Raw genomic sequence first — 20,463 nt, 5'->3', positions numbered from 1 at the left:
AATGTATTACAAAAATGTAGATTCACCATTCCTACAGAATTTATGAGAAATAACTTTGACTTGTCATGGTGAGTTATGTTTAACTGTACCTTTAAATGATTCTTGCTCTTTCTGTGTTATTTGATTTTGTATTTTTAACAGTAACTGGCACAGGTGTTTAATAAATGGTTGTTGAATTGAAAAAGCATGTTCTTCAGCCCAATTATGGATGAGACACCACTTTAATTTACTTATATATCCAAGACTAGGTAATTCTATCCGCTTAGTAGATGGGGCATCACTTCTTCGAGGCCATTAGACGGGTGCTTTTCAAGCTTACTTTTCCTTGTTTCTGATAGATTTCCTAGCAGATTCAAAAGAATGTTTTCCAGCTTGCTTCACATAAGTTTCTTAAGTGGATTGCCACCAGTACCTGTATTTCCTGGAATATTTAAATAAACAACATTAAAATCAGTTTGTGGTTATTAGATATTTGCACAACAACCAATGTTTCTAATACATGAAACATGCAGAATGATGGGCAGCAGGCTGAGCACAGGTTCATCCAAATGCCTGGTAAACAGAATATTTAAAGCATGCGTTATAGTAGCTGTAAATAAAAAATCCGAATGTCACCCACTTCCAAAAGTCATTAGCAGTGCCTAAAATATCCAGGGCTGATTTTGGTGTATCTGATACTGAATATGACTCAGTTATTTTTAGATGTTGCTTCAGAAAGCAGCTGAGGCAACAGTGCCATGGTTTTCACAGTGCTGAGATTTGGCACATACACAGAATTCATAGTTGAGTTTCTGGAGCTCTGCACTGAAGCCTCCAAGCTGCCCAGACTCTTCAGGTTACTCAGTTCCAATGTGAGGAGCCAGTGACAGCTAAGAAATCTGTTTTCCCCTGGCCCAGTAGTTTGCTGGATGCTAGGTTTAGGTAAACAAATGGAGGAATTTAAGTGTTAAAGAAAAAAACAAAAACAAAGGTAATGACCTATCTAACAATTAATTTTCACCACCTTATCAGATAATTAGAAGCTTTTCCCAGATGAATGGCCTTGTGGTTTCAGTGTTATGTGCAGTGCAATCTTAGATGGTAAAGTAGGGCCCAGTTCCAGTGGTCTAGCTCTGTTTCTCCTTCCATTAACTTTCAAATTATGTTAGCTGACTTGAACTTATCACTCTACTCTTTTATTAGAAACAACTGAAAACGGAGGAGCGTGGGGGGGATGGGGTAACTGGGTGATGGGCAATAAGGAGGGCACGTGTTGTGAAGAGCACTGGGTGTTACATGCAACTGATGAATCATTGAACACTATACCAAAAGCTAATGATGTACTATATGCTGGCTAATTGAATTTAAATAAAAAAAAAAATGATTGAAATGGAATCCCTTGAACAAATTTTGGGAGAAAATAAAATTTAGCAAAACAGCTCTCTCCCATGTAATTAACCAAAGTCCGCTCCATTCATTCATTACTTTCCATTCTGTCTAGATTAAGAGAATCCAAGTATCTGGAACAGGATTGAGAGACGTAAAAAGATAAAAGCATGTTTCTTCCTTTCCTGATCTGCCCTGAAAACCTCCATAGCCCATCATCCACTTTTAAAAGGATAGAAAAAGACCACCGAAGTGAGAGGGACTCATAACAGAGAGCATTGAGAGAATAAAATGGGGGAGAAGTTATTTATAGCTGCTCATACATGATTAAAATTGTAAAAGCAAGAATCCACTCTACTTGGGTGTTCTGATCTGAAATGATAGCATTATTTTTCTAAAAACGCCTGTGTGTGACCTTGAAATTTTTCTGAAAAGAGAACAGAAATGAGGAATGCTCTTTAGCAATTCAAGTACCGGTAGGCATCATTTTCTCAAATACGGACACTTTGCATCTGTTTCTCACACTGGAAGGACGCCCTGCTGCGACTCATTCGTCCTTCTGCCTTTTCATTACAAGTCCCAAAGCAAGTGGCCATGTGCTTTCCTGGCCTGAGTCAGGTCCAAGTAGCCGGAAGGGTAAAGAGGCAAGCAAGTGAATCAAAAGAGCCCCAGGGAAGGCTTCCCGCTGACTCGACCTCAGCCCTCCCGTGGCTCCCAGCCTGCTGGAGTTTTCACTGCAGCCGTCACCATGGGAAGGAGGTTGAGGCAGGTTGAAGGAGAGGATGTAGGCCCAGAACCTGAAGGTGAAACTACGGATGCATTTTTTTTCCCATAGAAACATCGTTACTTATGTTGGGTTCTGTCGTTGCAGAGTCCCATGCCTCCGGCATGTGATGAGTTAAAGAGGTTTTCATGGACGGGCCTAATGTCTAGATACTGAGAAGTGCGCTCTGAGAAACAGTAGTTCCAGCAGGCCATTAGCAAAACAAAACTCAATGATAGTGATGTGTGATCAAATAGAGCTTGGAAAACACTTGATTCTGTACCTCTGCTCTTTCATATTTACAATGCATATTAGCATATAAAAGGCTCTGTGAAATCCTAAGTTTAAATGAAGGAATCTGTTGACATCGCTTTTCCAGACCTTATGTAAACAAAGACCTCTTTTTCTCCCATGAAAACCCTTAACAGGTAAGAAAACATGCCCTGCAGCAGAGGTCCCCAAATATTTTCCATCAAAGGCCTGACAGTCAATACTTTAGGCTTTGTGATAGGTTTGTCAGATAAAATACGGACACTCAGTTAAATTCGAATTTCAGATAAACAATAATTTTTAATAAAAGCATGTCCTCAACATGTCCACAAAAGAATTAGTTGTATTGGCTATGTCTGTTTGTATTCGCTAAATCTAGAACCCCACTTTGTGGGCAACGACTGGCCATGACTCAGCCCTGCTGTTGGGCAAAAGTCGCCACAGACAAGGCATGAAGAACAGGCGTGGCCAGGTTCCAATACGACTTTATTTACGGACATGGAAATTTGAATTTCATATAATGTTCATATGTCAGGAAATATCTTTCTTTCGATATATTTTTTCAACCACATAAGAATGTGAAAGCCATCCTTAACTTGCAGGCTATGTAAAAACAGGCAGGAGACTGACTTTGGCTTGTGGGGTGTAGTTTGCGATGCTGTACATGCTTTCTGAACAACCAGGATTTAGACAAGTGGTTTCTTGTGGTACAACCAACTGGGAAATGTAGGCAGGCAAGTATCCATCGCTGCCTTGGGACGGATTCATCATCCCTGCTAGAGAACTGAGTTTTGAGCTCTACTGATGAGCCGTCCCTGTTTCAGACTCCTCTCCTTCAAGAAAAATCAGAAATTGTCCCTTTCGTGGTGGGGGAGAGGGGAGGCTGGCTCGGGAGTCTCTGGACACAACTGGTACTTGCAGACCGCAGGCCCCTCAGTCTACCCAAACATACCAGCCTACCAACCTAATGCACAGTTGTAGACTAAAGGCCTAGACTGATGTTTTAGCTATTTTTTTTTTAAATTTAAAGGAATGAAGTAGAAACACTCATTTAACAGGTAAAAAGTTAATAATAATAACAAAAACTCACGTAAAGCAGGAGCGAGGACTGCCCTTGAAATCATGGCATCGTATTTGCACCCAGAGACTTTGGGAGGAAGACGATCGAGAGTAAGTTCTCCGACTGTTGGTTTGACCTCAAACCATTCTAGAAAATATGAGTACAGAAATTCTTCGTTAGAAATTCACTATGGCCATTGCCAAAATAAGACACCACAATTTACAAAGTAGGCAAATTCTTTAGACGTTTCTTTAATCATATTCCTAAGAGTGGTGTGGATGGGAGGTTATTAACCCTCTCCCCACATTGTTCACACCTCTGATGTACAAAATAGTTCCTTTAAAAAGTCACTTTAAAGACAACATCTTTATGTTCCTATTAGTTTTTTAATAAGTTCTTATTTAATAGTAATATGTATACAGAAAAGTGAACAAATTGTGTGTTTACAGGCCGATGAATCTTTGGAATGAATACACCTGGGGTGTATTAGAATCCCCAAATCCCCCGCCTATCTCTCCCATACAGTACCCTAAAAAGAAAACACTGTATTGACTTCTGTCATAAAAGGTTAGATGATTTTTTTGTATTTCATGTGGGGTTTTTTTATATTTCATATAAATCATACAGGATTTATTTCATTTTTCAAACATGTTTATACTACAAAAATAGTGACTTAAAATTACTTCCACATTTCCCATATTTCTCATTAAATCTATAAACAATCACTCTTGGGCATTAATTTCCCTGTGCTTCTAAAGATCACTTACCCCTCCTCTGCAGCTCTCAGCCTTCACTGAGACTTAAAGAAGAGTCTAAGGTAATTTCTACTTCTCAATCAGACCTTGTTAATGCTATATACAGCTCTGGACAATAACATTCTCAAAACTATAATTATCACAGTTAATTACTTTGGTGAGCTTACAATCAACAGTCTCAAAAATCAAGACTGGTAAGAATTGAATACTGTTCAGGAATTTGAAGGGTTGAGGTGATCCATGGCTAAAGAGAAATTGTGGTCAAAGGAAGACAAGAGAGATAGAGGTTTAGCTTTGCACCAAGATGGACTTTTAAATAGAAGATTAAATAGAATAGTTGTGTTTTGTTCTAGAAATCCCAACTAGAGCCAATGAGAAGCAGAAATGGTGAGATCAACTAAATGTAAGCAAATGTTAGGTATAAAAAATAATTGTATCTGATCTGTGGTATTAAAATAACTTGACAGAACTAAAATGCTGAAATGTGGTAGGGGGCTGGGCAGGAGTTGTCATTGTCATAGTGTTTTAGGGTCCTTATAGTTGGAGAAAGAAAGTAAAGATATTAATTTTACATTAGGATACATATACATGTTAAAATTTCTAGGGTAGCACTAGAAAGAGTAGAAATTTTAAATTTTCCAAATTAGTAGGGGTGGGGGGGGAAGACTTTAAAAAAGATTCAATCCAAAAGAAATATAGGTGAGATAAAAACAAGAAACAGAAAGAAAAGCCACAAAATAATATGATAGATGTGAATGCAAATATAATAGGAGGCAGTACTACTGAATTCATAACAATTAAAATCACAGTGAATGAAATAACAAAGGTCCATGCAACAGGATATTTCTAAGAAGTGCAGGACCAAGTATCAGCACTTACTATAACGCACTAGTAACTAAGACAGTGTGGGTGTTGAGGTTGCACACAGGTAGACAAAATCAGCTAAAGCTGGGAAACAGACCCATATACATAAAGAAACTGGAAACGTTTGAGACAGGAGGGTATTACAAATCAGTGAGAAAAGAATAAATTTTGTTCAGGAAATGGTCTGAGACAGTTGGTTCTCCATTTCAGTTGCAGACGAATTAAGATCTTAAAAATTTTGAGACTAACCCCTTACCAGATCTATGCTTTGCAAACCTTTTTTTTTCTCCCATTTTATAGGTTACCTTTCCACTCTTGTTTCCTTTTTTATGTGGAAGCCTTTTAGTTTGATAAAATCGCACGTTTGTTTTTGCTTTTGTTGCCTGCACTTTTGATGTCATTTCCAAAAAATCACTGCCAATGCCAATGTCAAGAAACTTTTTTCCTATGCCCTCTTCTAGTAGTTTTATGGTTTATTAAACATAAGACCTATTCTGGTCTTATGTTTGGTTGTGAGAGAAGGGTCCAAACTCATTCTTCTGCAAGTGAATATCCAATTTTCTCAACATGATTTATTGAGGAGACTATCTTTTCCCCATTGTGTATTCTTGGCATCCTTATTGAAGATCAAGTGTCTGTAAATGCATGGATTTATTTTTGGACTTGCAATTCTGTTTCATTGGTCTATATGTCTGTTTTCATGCCAGTACCTTACTATTTTAATTACTATAGCTTTGTATTTAGCTTGAAATCAGGAAGTGTGATGTCTCCAGCTTTGTTCTTCTTTCTCAGGATTGCTTTGGCTTTTCGGGTTCTTTTGTGGTTCCATATGAATTCAGGATGGTTTTTTCTATTTCTATAAAAACTACCATTGAAATTTTGCAAGCTTGCATTGAATCTATAGATCAATTGGGTAGTATAGACATTTTAACAATATTAATTCTTCTAATTCATGAACATAGGATGTCTTTCCATTTATCTGTCTTCTTTTATTTCCTTCATCAATGTTTTATAATTCACAATGTGTAAAGGAGTCATATTCAAAACATATAAGGAACTCATACAATTCAATAGCAAACAAAACAGATAACCCAACTAAAAACTGGGCAAAGGACCAGAGTAGACATTTCTCAAAATAAGAAATATAGGAATACAGGAGCACCTGCCTGGCTTGGTTGATGGAGTGTGTGACTCTTGATCTTGGGCTTGTGAGTTTGAGCCCCATGTTGGATGTAGATATTACTTAAAAATGCAAGCTGGTGCAACCACTCTGGAAAACAGTATGGAGGTTCCTCAAACAGTTGAAAATAGAGCTACCATACGATCCAGCAATTGCACTACTGGGTATTTACCACAAAGATACAAATGTAGGGATCTGAAGGCATACGTGCACCCCAATGTTTATAGCAGCAATGTCCACAATAGCCAAACTGTGGAAAGAGCCAAGATGTCCATCGACAGGTGAATGGATAAAGAAGATGTGGTATATATACACAATGTAATATTATGCAGCCATCAAAAGGAATGAGATCTTGCCATTTGCAACGACGTGGATGGAACTGGAGGGTGTTATGCTGAGTGAAATAAGTCAATCAGAGAAAGACATGTATCATATGACCTCACTGATATGAGGAATTCTTAATCTCAGGAAATAAACTGAGGGTTGCTGGAGTGGTGGGGGGGTGGGAGGGATGGGGTGGCTGGGTGATAGTGGGGAGGGTATGTGCTATGGTGAGTGCTGTGAATTGTGCAAGACTGTTGAATCACAGATCTGTACCTCTGAAACAAATAATGTAATATATGTTAAGAAAAAAAAAAGAAGAAGAAGATAGCAGGAGGGGAAGAATGAAGGGGAGTAAATCGGAGGGGGAGACGAACCATGAGAGATGATGGACTCTGAAAAACAAACTGAGGGTTCTAGAGGGGAGGGGGGTGGGGGGATGGGTTAGCCTGGTGATGGGTATTAAAGACAGCACGTTCTGCGTGGAGCACTGGGTGTTATGCACAAACAATGAATCATGGATCACTACATCAAAAACTAATGATGTATTGTGATTAACATAACAATAAAAAATTTTAAAGAAAAAAATCTTAAAAAAATAAGATATACAAATGGCCAACAGGTATATAAATAGGCACTCAACATCACTAATCATGATCAGGAATCAGGGAAATGCAATCAAAACCACAAAAATATATCATCATATAGCTGTTAGAATCGCTATTATCAAAAAAGACAAAGTATAAAAAGTGCTGGTGAGAATGTGGAAGAAAAGAGAACCCTTCTACACTGTTGGTGGAATGTAAATTGGTACAGCCATTATGGAAAACAGCATGGAGACCCAAAATTAAAAATAGAACTACCATATGATCCAACAATACCACTTCTGGGTATATATCCAAAGGAAATGAAATCAGTATTTCAGAGAGGTATGCATGTTCATTGCACCTCAGAGAGGTGCACCTCCATGTTCATTGCAGCATTATTCACAATCACTGAAGATATGAAAATGCATGAATGTATAAAGAAAATGTGATATGTATGTGTATACACATACACACAATGGAATATTAATGGAATATTAATCAACCTTTATGCTAAGTGAAATAAGCCAGATGTGGAAAAATAATACTGCATGATTTCACTTCTAGGTGGACTCTAAAATAGAGTCATAGAAGTAGAGAGTAGAATGGTAATGTCCAGGGATTGGGGGAAGGGGACATGGGGAGATGCTGATCATAGGTATGCAAGATGGATAAATTCTGCAGGTCTAGTACATAGCATGGTGACTATAGTTAATAGCGTATCATGTACTTGAAACTTGATGCTAAGAGGATTGATCTTAAGCATACTCACCACACCAAGCAAACAAGGAAAAAAAAAAAGAAGGAAAGAAAGAAACAAAGAAAATGGCAATCATGTGAGGAGTTGGATATGTTTGATTGCAGTGATCATTATACAATGTATATGTACATTAAAACATCAAGTTGTATACCTTAAATATATATTATTTCTATTTGTCAATTATAACTCAATAAAGTTGAAAAAATTTTAAAAGTGAAAGGCTAACATAACGTTTTTCTATATATGTCTCCTGAGGCAAGGGAAATAAAAACAAAATAAACTATTGGGACTACATCAAAATAAAAAGCTTTTGCACAGTGAAGGAAACAATCAACAAAAGTATAAGGCAACTCATGGAATGGGAGAAGATATTTGCAAATGGCCTACCTGATAAAAGGTTAGTATCCAAAAAATATAAAGAGCTTATACAACTCAACACCTAAAAAACCAAATAATCCAATTTAAAAATAGGAAGAAGACATAAACAGACATTTCTCCAAAGAAGACATCCAGATGGCCAACAGACATGAAAAGATGCTCAATGTCACTCATCATTAGGGAAATGCAAATCAAAACTATAATGAGCTATCACCTCACACCTGTCAGGATGGTTAAAATCAACAACACAAGAAACAACAAGTGTTGATGAGCATATGGAGAAAAAGGCACCCTCATGCACTGCTGGTGGGAATGCAAACTGGTGCAGCCACTGTGGAAAACAGTATGGAGTTTCCTTAAAAACAGAAGTACCATGATTACTATAATCCAGTAATCATGCTATTGGGTATTTACCCAAAGAATACAAAAACACTAATTCAAGGGAATTAATGTACCCCTATGTTTATTGCAGCATTATTCACTCTAGCTAAACTATGGAAGGAGCCCAAGTGTCCATCAATAAATGAATAAAGAAGATGTGGTGTGGAATTTTACTCAGCCATAAAAAAGAATGAAATCTTGCCACTTGCAACAACATGGATGGGGCTAGAGAGTACAATGCTAAGGGAAATAAATCAGAGAAAGACAAATACCATATGATTTTGCTCATATGTGGAATTTAAGAAACAAAACAAATGAGCAAAGGAAAACAAAAGCAGCAAACCAAGAAACAGACTCTTAACTCTAGAGAACAAACTGAAGGTTACCAGAGGGGGGGTGCATGGGTGGGGGGGGGATGGGTGATGGGGACGAAGGTGTGTACTTGTTGTGATGAGCACCGGGTGACGTATGGAAGTGTTGAATGACTATACTGTACACCTGAAACTAATATAACACTGTATGCTAACTCTACTGGAATTAAAAGTTAAAAAATAAATAAAAATGAAAGGCTAAACTTCAGTAAATTTAAATATAGAATTTTTTTATAACCCCAAGATGCCAATAGTGTTAACCATGAAGTTTGTATTTGTTTTTCATTTCTGCCATAACAAATTATCATAAATTTGGTGACTTATGAACAACAGCCATTTTATTTTCCCAGTACAGAAGTCTGAGGGCTTCTTTTTAGAGTCTCACTGGGCTGAAATCAAGGTGTTGGCAAGGCAGCATTCCTTCTGAAAGCCCTGGGGATGAATCCTCTCCCATGCTCATTCAGGTTTTTGGCAGACTTTGGTTCCTTGCCTTTCTAGGTCCAAAGTCTCTGTGGTTGCTGGCTGTCTCCGAGGGTTGTTCTTTGCCCTTTGGGGCCATGCCCCCTACCTTCTTGTGTTCTCCAAGTGGCCCCTGCAGCAATGGAAGGCTGAGGCCCTCTCACACTTCAGACCATTCCTACTTCTGCTTCTGCTGCATTGCTCTGATTCCACTTGGAGAAAGATCTCTGCTTTTAAGTGCCCAGGTGATTAGACTGGACCCACCTGGATAACCCAGCATTAACTCCCTAGGTCAAGGTGTGCAACTTCTGCAAAGCCTCTCTTGCCATGTAATGCCACATATTCACAGGTTCCAGGGATGGGGGCGTGAACAACATGGGGGCCCCATTCTGCCTACTACAAAGGTGGATAAAATCTAAATTAAGAAATACATATGAATGAAATTAAGAAGAACATAAATTGTATGCATGAACTATTTTTTTTTTTACATCATTACAAACAAAGGCAGCAGGACAGTGGTGACTCTCAGAGGGAACTATGGAGAATGCAGTAAGAAGGACACCAGCAGAATGTAAAGGTATTGGTAATGTGCCACTTCCTAGACCATAAAGGGATTCAGAAATATTTATTCATTGTCTTCTTTAAATCGTACATGCACATTATATGCATGCATGTATGACAAAAATCACAGCAAAATTTTAATGTTTAAAAACATACAAAAGAATTTGAATACACAATTGCACAACAGGATTAATAAACTCAATTCTTTCTCTACTCACAAACTCATGAGTGGAACCAGAAAGGAGAGCAAATCAAGGAAGAGAAACAAAAAACTGATAGGCAATGGCAGATGAACAGAGTAACAGAGGACGAAATCCAAGATATTCAACTCAGAGTTAGGGGGAAGTGACAGTTACTGCTCTTGTTTCCTTCCAGGGACTAGAGAGAAAATGGCTCTTCAGAAAACTGGGGTTCAAAAGAGCAAAATCCTAATGACTACAGCTGCCTTATTCATTAATGATTTGGGTGCCACCGCCACGATAAAGTCACTAAGTGTCTGGAATCAAGGACTACAAAATTCCAGGACACGAGTGGTGTTAGAAAAGCAAAAGCAAAAACAAAAACAACAAAAAAAGAGAGAGAAAGTTCACTAACTTGCCAACTGTTGGGACTCTGATGGCAAATGCTTTGGATGCTTTGAGACTTATTTCAGCGGTATCTCTGGAAAGTTGCCTTGGGTTGCCCCAATCTGCCTTACCTTACCCAATCTACATACAGAAGCTACTACAGAAAAGGGTAACACTGACCATACGCTAGAAAGCATCTGGAATGAATCACGGTAGTCCAGGCTTTTCCTAAAGTACTTATATCCTGATGAAGTCTTAAATATTCCCATCCTCTTTAGTAACTTGAGATGATATGTGAACCTCTTATTTCCCACAAAATTTTATGTGAACACTTTCACTAACGTTGTTCTTAAAAGTATTAATACACTCAGTTAAGCTATGTTTGCATTAGAAAAATTTTTACATAAACCACTCCAATGATAATAAATCGTTCCACTGCTAGCATAAGAGAACTATTTTCCCTTTAAGCCTGGGACAGAAAAAGCAGAAATGAGACAGACAATGGCCAGCTTTTCTTTCATTTGTACTCAAGTGTAGCCTCATTAAGTTGGGAAGAACTCAATTGACTATTTCCAAGGAAAACTTACTTGGATTCAGTTTTCTGCTTAATTTTCTTTGCAACATTTGTAGAAGTAAGAGGAACTCTACTTTAAGTTCATTGCTGAGCATGTTGGGATTGCTTATTATTTCTGATAACCTGATGTTATCTTTAATCGACTTTGAAGCTGTAGACCGAGGAACTAGGGGCAAACGCATCTGGTAACTATAGTCTGTAAAATTCACGAGGTCGTCCTGGATACTTTTAATTCTGGAAATAAAAAATAAAATAGTGTTCACAAGCCACCTTTTAGTAATGAGACTGATATCAAATTTTCATGTTAAATTGTAGTGCTAGAAAAATTCCGAATGACTTACTCTCGATGTGTTAACAAGGTATAAACCTCTTGGATCAGGATTTCAGGTACTCCAGCTTTGCAATGAATTGTTCCATGGATTAGCTCTTTAGGTAATTTAATTTTTTTTCTTGCCAGGAACTTTAATAGTAGAAAGAAAGAATTTTCATTATAAGAAGTTCTATATAAATCTCCAATTACTAGGAATTCTCTTTAATCCCCCTTTTGTTTCTCAACTAATTTTTTTTGTGTTTAACGTGGTAATTATTAAAAGATATTATTCTTCAGCAAGGAAACCAATTATTCTGTCCCACTTCAATTTGAAATCAGTATGCTCAGTTTCATAAGTGACTCATGACAAGCTTTAACAACATTCTTTTCAATACAGGGAAATGAGCTGCCAACTCAGTAGCCACACACACATATGTGTAGATATCCAAGAGGTCAGGAGTGCACCTTTAAAAACACAAAATTCTTAACAAAGTGTCAATGACTGCTAATTTACCTGCTCCAACTGTGCCCAGTTATCCAACTTGACTTTCAAAGAAGTTCCATTTTCAAAGGATGACAATTTAAGGTCCCAGGGGTAATATATAGTGAATATTTCTGCAATCAGGAAACCATTTGAAAAATCCCTGATCCACACATAGATAGCATTAAGGAAATGAAATAAAATGTAGTTACTTTTACAGTTGGTAATATTTTATAATCAATTAACACCGACTGAATATTCCATACTGACAGCAAATAACTTATAAAATTAGTTTTGTTGGATCATTGCTTTGAGGAAGATTTGCTATGGAATAGAATTTTGGTAAGATTAGATACACACCAAAGGCTTTGGTGTTCTTTTTATGAACCCAAACTATTAATTCGTATTGACTCTGCATTTTAACAAGATCCCTAGCTGATTCCTATGCACATTGAAAATTTCGGGCCTGTCTTCATCAAAAAAATATTGAAATTAGTAAACCAGAGTCCTTGACTGCAAAAAGTGTCATCGTCTTCATATTTATGGAAGTTAGTTCGCATCCCCAGAGCAGATATTAACTGCCCGTTAGGTTCAGGGTGGCTGCAGTTAGGCAGCAACTTTTTTCAATAGATGCCACCCGGAGGGCTGACTGATCCCCATGGCTATTAATTGATGTCCAGTGTTTCTAAAGAAAGAGGCTTCACTGTTCAAATGTTTTTGTAGTCACCGGGGCATTCTATATTAGCTTAAGTCTAAAATGTAATGATTGATTGAATGGATAAATATACGAAAACTTCCTCGTGTATTTTGCAGGCCCGCTCCCTCAGAGGGGAAGGTGTGTGTGTGTGTGTGTGTGTGTGGTGTGTGGTGCGTGTGTGTGTGGTGTGTGTGTGGTGTGTGTGTGGAGTGTGTGGTGTGTGTGTGGAGTGTGTGGTGTGTGGTGTGTGTGTGTGGTGTGTGTGGTGTGTGTGGTGTGTGTGTGTGTGTGGTATGTGTGTGTGGTGTGTGTGTGTGGTGTGTGTGGTGTGTGTGGTATGTGTGTGTGGTATGTGTGTGGTGTGGTGTGTGTGTGGTGTATGTGGTGTGTGTGTGTGTGGTGTGTGTGTGGTGTGTGTGTGTGTGTGTGGTGTGTGGTGTGTGTGTGGTGTGTGTGTGGTGTGTGTGTGGTATGTGTGTGTGGTGTGTGTGGTGTGTGTGGTATGTGTGTGTGGTGTGTGTGTGTGGTGTGTGTGGTATGTGTGTGGTGTGGTGTGTGTGTGTGTGGTGTGTGTGTGTGTGTGTGTGTGGTGTGTGTGTGTGTGTGTGGTGTGTGTGTGTGTGTGTGTGTGTGTGGTGTGTGTGTGTGGTGTGTGTGTGTGGTGTGTGTGTGTGTGTGGTATGTGTGTGTGGTATGTGTGTGGTGTGGTGTGGTGTATGTGTGGTGTGTGTGTGTGTGGTGTGTGCGGTATGTGTGGTGTGGTGTGTGTGGTGTGGTGTGTGGTTGTGTGTGTGTGTGTGTGGTATGTGTGTGTGGTATGTGTGTGGTGTGGTGTGTGTGTGTGTGTGGTATGTGTGTGGTGTGGTGTGTGTGGTGTGGTGTGTGTGGTGTGTGTGTGTGTGGTATGTGTGTGTGGTATGTGTGTGGTGTGGTGTGTGTGTGTGTGGTATGTGTGTGTGTGTGTGTGTGGTGTGTGGTGTGTGTGTGGTGTGTGTGTGGTGTGTGTGTGGTATGTGTGTGTGTGTGTGTGGTGTGTGTGGTGTGTGTATGTGTGTGTGTGTGGTGTGTGTGGTGTGGTGTGTGTGTGTGGTGTGTGTGTGTGTGGTGTGTGTGTGTGTGGTGTGTGTGTGGTGTGTGTGTGTGTGTGGTATGTGTGTGTGGTGTGTGTGTGTGTGTGTGTGTGTGTGTGGTGTGTGTGGTGTGTGTGTGTGTGTGTGTGTGGTATGTGTGTGTGGTATGTGTGTGGTGTGGTGTGTGTGTAGGTGTGGTATGTGTGGTGTGTGTGGTATGTGTGGTGTGGTGTGTGTGGTGTGGTGTGTGGTGTGTGTGTGTGTGTGTGTGTGGTATGTGTGTGTGGTATGTGTGTGGTGTGGTGTGTGTGTGTGTGGTATGTGCGTGGTGTGGTGTGTGTGGTGTGGTGTGTGTGGTGTGTGTGTGTGTGTGGTATGTGTGTGTGTGTGTGTGGTGTGGTGTGGTGTGTGTGGTGTGTGTAGTGTGTGTGTGTGTGTGTGTGTGGAGTGTGTGGTGTGTGTGGTGTGTGTGGTGTGCGCGCGCGCGCGCGCTGAGCGGGCAGGGGTCCGGCGCCGAAACCCAGACTGGGCGGAGCCGGCTAGCTGAGTGGGGCGGCCCCTGCACCGTGGCGGGGCAGGCGGGGCAACCGGGTCGTCCGTGGGCCCCCGGGATGCTCAGGCCCAGGCGCCCGTCTCGGCGGCTCGCTCCTGCACCTGTTGACGTTCCTGGGGAAGAAGGTGAGATCCAGGCCCTGGAGCCAGCGCAGAACCGACCGAGACAGGCGGGAGCTCTTCGGTGGATGCGGATAGACCAGCCATTTCTTAGGCTTCCCTCGGATGGGAGCTGCCGCCTGTGGTGAAAATGACGGTGACGAGGGTAGGGCAGCCGCCGGCAGTATCCAAAACTTTTCTCTCAGGCCGGCGGCAGCCATGTCCCTTTCTGGGTTTCTATGGCAGCATTCGCGGCGGGGCGGGGCCTGTGGGGGCGGAGCCTCAGTGAGGCCGGAGGAACCGCCTGGGCGGGGCGGAGCCTCGGTGCGGCTGGGCGGGGCCTGTGGGCGGGCGGGGCTTCAGCCGGGTAGGCGGCGGGCCTCGCGGATCTCCCGGTTTGGGGAGCTGACGCTGGGATTGGGGCACACGATCCCTGGCCTCACTGGGTGGACGCTTTCAATCTTAGTTGTCGTTAGCCTCACTTCTAACCAATTTAGAACTTCCTTCCAAACCCCTTGTCCTTGTACATTTACATTTTAAGTATTGCGGTTTCAGCCCAGCCCAAGGCCTATTGTCAGTCAAGCATTTTGAGGAGGATGTGAGAAGCCTCCAGAAGACAACGTCAGTTTTTGTTTATAAATTGGAAATGATAGGGTATTTGCTCCAAAACGCCAAAGAAAAAATTTTCGAAATTAAAAGGAATAGATGTCTAACGTCTACAGATTTAACATGTTTCCTCAGTTATTACATTAAGTGTTCATAAAAATTACATAACATTCGAAAATAATTTGTAAGTTTTCACATTTCACAAAGATGCCCTCGTATATATGATTCATTCCTTCAGGCGCTGACCTAGTCATTTGGGATTTATCGGTAAACAATGCAGAGAAGAAAAATGATTGCTGAGCCAGCATCGACAGTTATAAATTAAATATTTACACACAAATTGACTAAAATCCTTTAAAAACTTTTGCAAAAAATACAGTCACTTAATGTGGCATATAGATATGTATTATTATGCAGATAAAATATGGACTAGATCTTGATAGTGGAGCTATATAATATTTCATTGAATGTTTACTCAAATACACGTTTATTAATGAAGTAAACCAATATGAATCTATGAATCTGTATATGGCTTGAAAGAAAAAAAAATGAAGCTAAGAAAGTGTTTTCTTTTTTCCCAATGAGGTTTTTCACGAAGGATTCATTCGTTCAGTGAATTTTTTTTGAGGAACGGTTCTGTGCTATGTTATGCACTGGATCCTCGCTGCAGCCACTAGCCACCCGTGGCTATTTAGATAAAAATTTAAATAAAATAAAATGAGTAACACTGGCTACACTTCAACGGTTTAATAGCTACGTGTGGCTAGTGGCTACTAAAGCACAGACAGAACCCTGTCATTGCAGGAGGTTCTATTAGACAGCTGTGGACTAGATTATTTATAGAAGGTACAGAGATATAAATATCAGTAAAAAGATCATGTACACTGAAAAGCTCTGCCATGGTAAAAATATATTAGTATCAAGGAGGAAGCAAATAATTTGGCCTGAGGGACTCTAGGAGTCAGTCCGTTCAGAGGAGGTGACCTTTGATTTGGATCTTATAAGGCAGTATTTTAAATTGCTTATGACAGAGTTTTGGAGGACCGGGTCTACTTTTTTATTAGTTACATGACTTTGGGCAAGTTATATAGCTATTTTTATTTGCAAAAGGAGGAAATAAATAATGTATACCTCAGAGGGTTGTGTTAAGGATTAAATAAGTTAAATATGCAAAGAGTCTAGAATAATGTGCAGCAATAGTAAGTGCTGAGTAAGTGTAAATTATTGTTTCTAAGACAGTCGGGAAATCTGTGGGATGAGGGGGATGGGAACAGTTCCACACAGAATGACTACTCTGAGCAAAAGCACAGAGGATATAATCTGTGATTTGAGAGTTTTTTTTTTAACGAGTTTGGGGAAATACCAAATCCTTAGGGTTAGAGAAAGTATTTAGGCTTTAGCATGAGTTCTAACCCAAGATTTAGGTAGTAACAGCCAAGGAGGTAGATTAGGGCTCAACTGAGCACAGTCTTGCTAAGAGTCAGAACTTTCCTGTAATAAATGTGCCAGCTGTTAAGCAGCTAACAGCTCTCTTTCAAACACACCCTTCTTTATTTAGCTTGTTGGAACGCTACAGTGTGGTTTCTCCTTCGCTAAAAGCTTTATTAAAAATTGTGACAATAGGGGGAGCTAGAGAGAGGCCGGGAGGGGAAGGGAAGAGGGATTTGCTGTTTCCCCTTCTGCTTGCATTTCACAGGAGTGTCACCACAGCAACAAAAGTTAACCTGGCAGTGACAGCTGTTTCCAGTCTCCAACTTTGTTTTTTTTTTTAGCTCTCCTGGAGCAGATTTCATCATACTCCCTCAGATGTTTAGCAAGCACTGAGAAGTGACCCTCCTTAAAGAGTCTGGGATTTTACTCTGGGACCACCCTTCTGAGCTCCGGAGAGTTGGCAGTAGCCCTGTAATTACTGTTCCCCTTCAAGAGTCATTCTATAGGGGCGCCTGGGTGGCTCAGTCGTTAAGCGTCTGCCTTAGGCTCAGGTCGTGATCCCAGGGTCCTGGGATCGAGCCCCGCAGCGAGCCCCGCAGCGAGCCCCGCAGCGAGCCCCGCATCGGGCTCCCCGCTCTGCGGGAAGCCTGCTTCTCCCTCTCCCACTCCCCCTGCTTGTGTTCCCTCTCTCGCTGTGTCTCTCTCTCTGTCAAATAAATAGTTAAAATCTTTAAAAAAGAAAAGAGTCATTCTATAGCACTTTCCCTCCAAGTTCTGGCTCTTATAACCCTAACTTCTCAAATCTGTTCTAGCAGTGACAATTACTTCCTGAATCATCTATTCCTGTTGATTTGATTGATGTAGGAAAGACATTAGGGTTCGAAGCCGACAGCCAAAGTCTTTGGTGCAAAAAGGTGGTTTTATTAAAGCCCGGGACAGGACCCGTGGGCAGAAAGAGCGGCACTGGGGTCATGAGCAGTGGCCCATTATGTACTTTCAAGATGGGAGGGGGTTAGGGAGAGTGTAAGTCTCTAAGGAATTTTGGAAGCAAGCTTTCCAGGACCTCGAGGGGGCTAGCTATTGTTGGGGAAAGGTCATTTATTACCGTCTCATAAAACCTGAGTCATGAGATCCTTCAGATGTCTATCGGTGGGCCATATGCTTGGGGGATGACTGCCAACATGCATCGTGGGGGCTTTAGAGACGAAAGAAGTTTCCAAAGGAATTTTTATAGGTTAAAGTAGACTTACAGGATCCTGGAGTGGCGAGATCAGACTAGGATTGCCTTTTGCCTTAGCAAAGTGTCAACACTGAGGCAGCTGAGTACCTAGAAGAAGGTCACTCTGCCTGTTTCAAGGACTCTAGGTAGGAAGGAACTTTAATAATTTTTCTTCTGCCTTTGCTTCCCACATCATGATGGCCCCATTTTAGTTTTTCAGTTCGTCAGCATGTTTAACCCTTTCCTTATATTAAATTCTTGTTGTTTAATTTGTGTAGTTCCTTCTGTCTTCCTGACCGATTGCTGAATGATATCCTGCTTCATAGGTGGAGGGATGTTTCCCTCTACCACTAGCTGACCTGCATCTGACTGAGGCATCGAAGGAACTTGCTATTTCCTGTTCATCGGATCCAGTTAGCAAGATATCATCAACAGAGCCGACCAGTGTGATGTTCTGTGGGGTGTTAAGACACCCAAAAACCTCTGCTGATCTTGTGGGAGAGAGCAAGAGAAGTGCTTTGACCTAAGGCAAGATCATGAATGTGCACCATTGGTCCCGCTAAATTAAAGCAAACTACTCTCGGTGGTTCTCATAGATTATTATAGAGGAGAGAAGTACTTTCAGATCAGTAACAGCATACCAGTTGCTAGGGACTGGGGTGATTTATGCCAGGAAAGATACTTCAAATGGAAAAGTAGCTATAATTGGAGTTACTGCCTGATGAAGTTTACAGTATTCCGTAGTCACCCTGTAAAATCCACCCAACTTCCGCACAAGCCAAATAGCCATCAAAGTCAGGAGTTGTTTTTGACTTATCACCTGTCAGGAGAAACTTCAGAGAGCTTGCTTTGATATAAATGTTTTGTTGAACGAGAAACACACCGTCCTCAGACAGGGAAACCTGCAGCTGAACGTGAAGAGTCAATTTTTAGCTAATGGATGGCGGGAATAGGGCAATACAAGGTAGCAGAACGGAGTAGGGAGTGTTCCAGGCAGAGGGAACAACATTTGCAAAGGCAAGGAGACAAGACGAGCTCGAGGAGAGTCAAGTCCATTTTTTGACTTTGCTATTGTGAGCCTCCTTATGAAGGCCTTTTGTGATCTGTCCCCTGATCACTGTCTGCCACTCCCTCTCTTGATGCACATGAGTCTTCCAGAGGACAGACAGTGGCCAATGCACACTCCCACCGAATAGCGGATTTCACCGAATCTTTGGGAAGTCAGATGCCACCCCAGAAAGAAATGGAGTGGGAAGAAAGAGGCTTGCATTTACTGAATTCATCTGAAAAATGCATCTAAGAGACTGAGAAATCATTGAATTGAATGAACCAATCTAAAGTGGCCATATTTCGCTGGGTGAAAGGGAAGCTTGAGATAAAAATGAAGTTCTACTAGGACAATAAAGTTGGCTTTTATCCACTTGAATATGTGGCTTATAAAATCTGTACCTACAACATAAGCCTCTTATACACCAAACACGTTTTGAAAAATGCATTTGAATTTCAAAAGTTACTTATTAAAAGACTCTTGAGGGTGCCTGGGTGGCTCAGATGGTTAAGCGTCTGCCTTCGGCTCAGGTCATGATCCCGGGGTCCTGGGATCGAGTCCCGCATCGGGCTCCCTGCTCCTTGGGAGCCTGCTTCTCCCTCTGCTTCTCTCTCTCTCTCTCTATCCCTCTGTCTCTCATGAATGAATAAATAAAATCTTTAAAAAAAAGAAAGTTGGTGTTCTTCTCCATCCTGTTTTCTTAAAAAAAAAAAAAAAAAAGACTCCTTGAATTTGAACACACTATTCAAAATGGGAAGAAACCCATCATTTAAAAAGTGAGAAAACTGAGACCTCCAGAGCTAAAGTGATGTGTTGAAGGTCCTACAGCAGTTGGTGGGGTAAAAACTAACCTGAAGTTTCTGAATGAATTTCCTGCCATCAATGCTGAAAAAGTCTGAGGATGGTCATTTAGGTTTCTAAGAGAGAGAGGGCAGGCCTTAAAATAAGCTGATTGTAAATGATAATAAGAATAAAAAAGTAGAGAGCGCCTTGGGTGGCTCAGTCGGGGAAGCATCTGACTCTTGATTTTGGCTCAGGTCATGATCTCAGGGTCCTGGGATCGAGCCCCACGTGCTCAGCAGGGAGGCTGCTTCTCCCTCTCCCCCTGCTGTGCTCTCTCTCTGTCTGACAAGTAAATAAATAAAATCTTTAAAAAAAAAAGAATAAGAGAGTAGAAAAATTAGAGTAAAAAAGTGAGAATAATCCAAAGAAAAGAGAATTTGTAAAGTCAGATAGATAGATAACCACAGTCATTTGGGTTCTGGGCCATCACAGAGCGAGGAACACAATGAGTACCTGTGGACCTTCTATTCCCAAGGGGCTATACATTCACACTGTGTTTCTATTTACTTCTTCGGAAACATCAAATATACTCTGTGGTTAAAACAATAATTGAAATGAAATACTTTCTCCTACAAAATAGTAATGCCTTGCTACAATGATTATTTCACTGCATTTCTTTAATCTCAAGTCAAATAGTTTGGTTCGGCTTGGTCTTTCCCTTTGTGGAATTTTGTCCTTGGATCTTTGTGTGTCTGTATGTGTATACGTGTGTGTATGTGTGTGTATGTGTGTATATGTGTGTGTGTATATACGTGTTTGTGTATATGTGTTTGTGTATACATGTGTGTGTATGTGTGTGTATATGTGTGTGTGTGTATGTACACACACACATATAATAAGATCTGGATTAGGAGAACTTCAAGGCATCTATTTCAATGTGCACAACTCTACATTA

General features: G+C 40.7%; 1 protein-coding gene across 1 annotated transcript; it reads right to left on the bottom strand.

Moving 5' to 3' along the window:
• Window positions 1-234: 234 nt before the first annotated feature.
• SPATA4 (spermatogenesis associated 4) lies at window positions 235-15,173 on the bottom strand. The gene is made up of 6 exons (XM_027598877.2): window positions 14,425-15,173; window positions 12,037-12,166; window positions 11,554-11,672; window positions 11,226-11,446; window positions 3,489-3,605; window positions 235-421 (listed from the first exon to the last, which is right to left on the bottom strand). Exons 1-6 carry the CDS (start codon window positions 14,640-14,642, stop codon window positions 378-380), a joined length of 849 nt encoding a protein of 282 aa, XP_027454678.1. The 5' UTR covers window positions 14,643-15,173; the 3' UTR covers window positions 235-377.
• Between the last annotated feature and the right edge of the window lie 5,290 nt (window positions 15,174-20,463).

Source organism: Zalophus californianus, chromosome 2 (assembly GCF_009762305.2).
Source record: "Zalophus californianus isolate mZalCal1 chromosome 2, mZalCal1.pri.v2, whole genome shotgun sequence".
NCBI lineage: Eukaryota > Metazoa > Chordata > Mammalia > Carnivora > Otariidae > Zalophus > Zalophus californianus.
Note: the sequence above shows the minus strand (reverse complement) of the source record. Positions and strands in the feature narration are given on the sequence as shown.